The 4775-nt window shown below is 67.0% G+C and overlaps 1 protein-coding gene across 1 annotated transcript; it reads right to left on the reverse strand.

The window, feature by feature from the left end:
- Positions 1-2082: 2082 nt before the first annotated feature.
- Positions 2083-3791, reverse strand: INS (insulin). Its single transcript, XM_014830234.3, has 3 exons — positions 3414-3791; positions 3039-3242; positions 2083-2299 (listed from the first exon to the last, which is right to left on the reverse strand). Exons 2-3 carry the CDS (start codon positions 3223-3225, stop codon positions 2154-2156), a joined length of 333 nt encoding a protein of 110 aa, XP_014685720.1. The 5' UTR covers positions 3226-3242; positions 3414-3791; the 3' UTR covers positions 2083-2153.
- Between the last annotated feature and the right edge of the window lie 984 nt (positions 3792-4775).

Genomic DNA, 4775 nt, shown 5'->3' on the forward strand with positions numbered 1-4775 from the left:
CAGGTGGTGCCAAGCAGGAGACTGGGTCTCCTGGACCCCGGCTGACCTTGGGCAGCCACTTCTCCCTGCCTCTGTGACCTCATCGGTGCTGGGTGATGGAGAGCCCTCACGTTGCCTTTTCCAAAGCTCCGTCATGGAGGCCGAGCGGCTGGGAGAGAGGCTCAGAGGAGGGTCCTGGGTCTCAGGGCTGGGGCAGGTCGCAGGAGGGGAAACGGGGGACAGGCCCCAGCCGCAGCAGGGGGCTGAGGATGCCGCCCACCATGATTGAGTCTCTTGGGTGGGCAGTCTTCCCCACCCCATGGGCACAGCCCCTCTCCCGGGATCCCAGGAGGGAGGTCCTTGAGTGGTGCTCCTGAGACCCTGGCACCACCCAGGACCAGCCGCACTGGGAGTGCCCCCGACTGGGATGGCCGCACGCACCCCTGGACCCCAAAGGACTCCGGCTCCCCTCCACAGAGTTTGTGGGCACCTGAGGTGGGGAAGGGCCTGGATTGTCCCCCCAGGTCTTGTTGGCTGGCAGGGTCTTGGCCAGGACACGGGCTTGGCCTGCTGCTGCCTCGAGGGCAGCCTGACCTGCCCGGCCCACTCCCCGGTGTCTGTGGTGCCTGGCGCAGCCCACGGGCACCCACGTACCTCAGCCGCCGCAGGATGTCCCTGCCTCTACCCGTGCAGATGGGGCCGCCTGAGCGCTCCCATGGGCAATTCACCGCTTGTCCTGGCTGCCTCCTCCCCCTCCTCTTCCGGGTCCAGTGTCCAGCAGTCCACTCCAGGGGCGGGGCTTGTTGGGGGCCTGCAACATCTCCCCTGGGGGGTGTCAATGTGGTTGTGGGGAAGGGGCCACCCGGGAGGGAGCCTCGGGGCTGCAGGGAGCGGGCAGCCCAGACGGCCAGGCTCCAGGGGATGGTGTCTGCTCCTGGCTCCAAGACCAGCCTCTGAGTGGTCTGCAGCCACCCAGCCAGGCGTCCGGCCCCAGGCCCAGTTGTCCCCAGCCCCAGCCCAGGCGGAGCCTTCAGGAAGGGTGCAGATTGGTTTGGCCTGGGCAGCTGGCAGGCTGGCCGGACCTTGGTGAGGCCAAGGTCACCCGCTGACCTCCCAGGCCACAGCCAGCCCAGGCAGCCCCCAGGCGTGCCAGGCAGTGGTCTAGGCGGGGTGCCCGACAGAGCCACTCTGAGCTGCAGCAGACACTACACAGGGGCAATGTCTGTGTAGGCCTGTGAAGACCTGGACCCCGAGTGACCTCGTTCTCAGGCCCCAAGGGCACTTCTGGGGGTGACCACCAGGTCTGGAGCTAAAGGATTGTGGTGACATAGCGGGAGGAGAGGGCTGCAGGGTGGCTAGGGGACCCGGCCCTGTCCCCGGCCCCGTGGGCTGCAGCTCTGAGGGTGGACCCAGCCAGGATGCCTTGAGCACTGGGTCCGAGGCCCCTGCCGAGGGCCTGCAGCGACCTGAGTCCATTCCCCAGCTCGGGAGTGCTGCCTGGCCTCCCCCTGCTGCCTCCAGGCCCTAGCGGGCTCCTCGGGCTGGTGCTGGGGCTGGTGCTAGGGAGGCCGCGGGCCCGCCAAGAGCCGGAGGCGGTGAGGGGCACTGAGAAAGGCCTAGCATGGGCAGCCCCCAGGCCCTGCTCTGTCCCTAGGCCCAGCCTCTTCCCTCCACAGGGCCTCCATCAGAAATGGCCCAGAAGTCGAGCCAGGTAGGGAGAAGTCCCTGAGATGTCACCCTCCTTCCTCGAAAAGCTCCCCGGGGCCCTGAAGCTCAGGGCTTTTGAGTTAAGGACGGCAGCTCCCAGCCGGGACCCCCGCCTCCCGGAGACCTGCCTCAGCCCTTCTCTGTCCAGCCCTGATGCAGCCTTGGGTAGGGGGGCCTCCCACTGCCAGGGGCAGGTGTTAGCAGTGGCTGCCAGGGGCTCACCACCTTGGGGGCACAGCCACGTGCCTGAGCCCAGGCCGCCCGCAGGCCAGGCAGAGAAGAAATCCCTGGGCAGGTCCCCACAGCCACTGCGGCAGGTGCACCAGCATGTGCCCGGCCTCGCCACCACCCCCAGCCAACACCTGGGCCCCGTGCCACATAGAGGACGCCAGCAGGGCTCATTGACAGGGTTTATTGGACGGCAGGGTGCAGACACAGAGGCCCTGGAGCCTGAGTCTGGAGGGCGGCTAGTTGCAATAGTTCTCCAGCTGGTAGAGCGAGCAGATGCCGGTGCAGCACTGCTCCACGATGCCGCGCTTCTGCGGGGGCCCCGCCAGGGCCAGGGGCTGCAGGCCACCCAGGCCGGGGCCGCCCCCCAGCTCCACCTCCCCCACTGCGGGGCAGCAGCACCAGGAGAGAGACACAGGTGGGGGGACAGAGAGTCAGGGAGAGATGGCGTCCTCCTGCCAGCCCCCCACTCTGGCACAGCCCAGGGGACAGTGGGCCTGGGACTGCTCCCTCTGCACCCCAATCTCCCCATGGAGCTGGGGTCAGATGGAGAAGGGGCTGCACATGCCTGGCAGCATGCCACCCAGTGTGGCCCCCACATCCTGCCACCGTCCCCCAAACCCCAAGTCAGTGCCACAGCGGGAACCTGAACAAGTGGCCTTGGTGCCCGCCCCCACCTCCTGACTCCCCACAGCCCCCCGAGCCCCCAGGACAAGGCCTCCTCCACTCCCTCAGGCTGCTGTGTCCCCGTCCCCAAGGGTGAGGGGGTGTTTCCCGTGGGCATGTGGGCGGGGAGGATGGGGCACCCCCAGGATCCCCATGTCGCCCCAAGATGATCAAGGCCCAGGACTTGACCCACTTGATAAAATTCCTCGCTGAAGCTGACGTGTCAGGGGAGGGGGCATTGCTTGAGCAGGAGGGGGCTGGGGTGAGAGGGGAGGTCAGGGGAGGGAGCGAGCCCACCCTCGGGGTGTCGTCCGTGCTCAGCCCCCGTTGCCCACACTGACCAAGGAGCTGGTCAATTTTAGGATGTGACCGAGAGAATGTCATTTCCCTTTTTAATTCCTGCCTGGCTTCCCTCTGGGTGCCAGCAGGAAGCCAGGGTGGGCACGTGGGGGGCTCACCCTGGGGGTCCTCGGCCTCCCGGCGGGCCTTGGGTGTGTAGAAGAAACCGCGCTCTCCGCACACCAGGTACAGCGCCTCCACCAGGTGGGAGCCACATAGGTGCTGGTTGACAAAGGCCCGGGCAGGGCTGGGCGACCAGAGGGCCAGCAGGGCCAGCAGGGGCAGGAGGCGCGTCCACAGGGCCATGGCGAGGGGACGGTGACCTGGGGACGGGCAGGGTTGAGGCCAGCGAGGGGCATGTGCCCTGCCAGGGACCCCCACCCAGTGAGGATGCTCCAAGAGAGGAGCCCAGAGCTTGGGCCTGGGGCCTGGGTGCCCTAGACCCCCAGGGGCAGCCCCAGACCAAGGCTGATGCCGAGCCCACCGGGACAGACCTGCTGGTGGACAGCCTCGGAGTTCAGCTGGTCCCCGAGGGCTGGGGGCGCCTGGGCACCACTGGCTTTATAGCCCCTGGCTTGGCCACCTGACCCCTTAGGGCCTCCAGGGGGGTGGCAGATGGCCGGGGGCTGAGGCGGCAATTTCTGGATCATTTCCCCAGTGCTGGGTCTGCGGGAACATCTCCTTAGTCGTCAGCACCTCTGGGGGCCACAGGTTATTAGAGTCTTAACGAGGGGCCTGATGACCGGAGCTGGCCCGCTCGCAGCGGGGGGCAGCCGTGGGCATGGGAGCACAGCCCCACTGGGCCTTGCTTGAGCTGCATTTTCCACATTAGTCCAGGAGGCTGGGGGCCAGAGGGGGGCTCTTCCTGCCTGGCCCCCCCACCCCCAGTCTCCCCATCTGCAGTCCTTGTCTGCCCCTGAGGCCCCAGGGAGGGTCCGAGGCCATGCGGTGGGGTGGTGAGCGGGGCGTCTCCTCCATGCTCAGGCCCATCCCCATCCCCACTTCGGCACAGTAGCCTGTGAGACCCCCAGCTACTTAGGCTACCACAGAGAGGGCCCAACTCAGAGACCAGCAGCCCTGAGGCCCTTCAGGCTGGCCCCATTTCTCATCTTCAGTTTGGGGGCAGGAGACCCCCTCTGTGAGGTGGCGCCACCACGTCCCACCCAGGTACGCTCTCGGCCCCCACCCCTCTTCCTGGACCCCTGCCCTTCTCCCCGATGCTGACCCCTTACAGGCAAGGCCCCACCCCATTGCCCCTCAGCTGTTATATGGCTGAGCCCCTGGGGAGCCTCCTAGTCCCCCTGGTCAGGCACCAGACTGGAGGCCCTTATGCCCTCCCCCTCCCCTGCAGCCTCTGGCCCTCCCTTGGCACCAGCGTCTGTGGCCCCTTCACTGCCCAGGAGGGGGCTGCCCCTGCTTTCCCAGGACCACACGGTGCCCCATGGCCCTCATGCAGCCAGGGAGACCCGGGGGCCTCTTGAGAGGGTGTGCAGGGTGGGAGGCTGGATGAGGGAGGAGCCAGGCGGGAAGGCAGAGCTCGGGGGCCAGTAGGGCTGGAGGGAGACAAAGCAGGTGGTCAGCCCTTCCGCAGGGTCTCGATGGGCCTCACAGCCATCAGACACAGCCCCAGTTGGGGTCTCCTGGGATGAAGGGATGTGGGTACAGGACGTCTGGGCACAGACAAGGTGCTTAAGGTATAGAGGATGGAAGGACAGACTGCCAAGGAGGGCTGTGGAAGAAGGCTTTGCCCGGGAAGGCTTTGACAGATGAGTAGGAGTTTGCCAAGATTGACATCCTACGAGCTTATAGCCAGGCAGGGGGTGGCTGGAGGGAGTGAGCGGGCCCCCACCCTGCAG

Source organism: Equus asinus, chromosome 17 (assembly GCF_041296235.1).
Source record: "Equus asinus isolate D_3611 breed Donkey chromosome 17, EquAss-T2T_v2, whole genome shotgun sequence".
Taxonomy (NCBI): Eukaryota; Metazoa; Chordata; class Mammalia; order Perissodactyla; family Equidae; genus Equus; species Equus asinus.

Bases quoted from the DNA above. Each gene is read 5' to 3' on its own strand.
- INS (XM_014830234.3), bottom strand. From the start codon at position 3,225: ATGGCCCTGTGGACGCGCCTCCTGCCCCTGCTGGCCCTGCTGGCCCTC. The intron at 2,300-3,038 runs GTGAGCCCCCCA...GCTGCCCCGCAG, and splicing joins GGAGGCCGAGGACCCCCAGG to TGGGGGAGGTGGAGCTGGGG.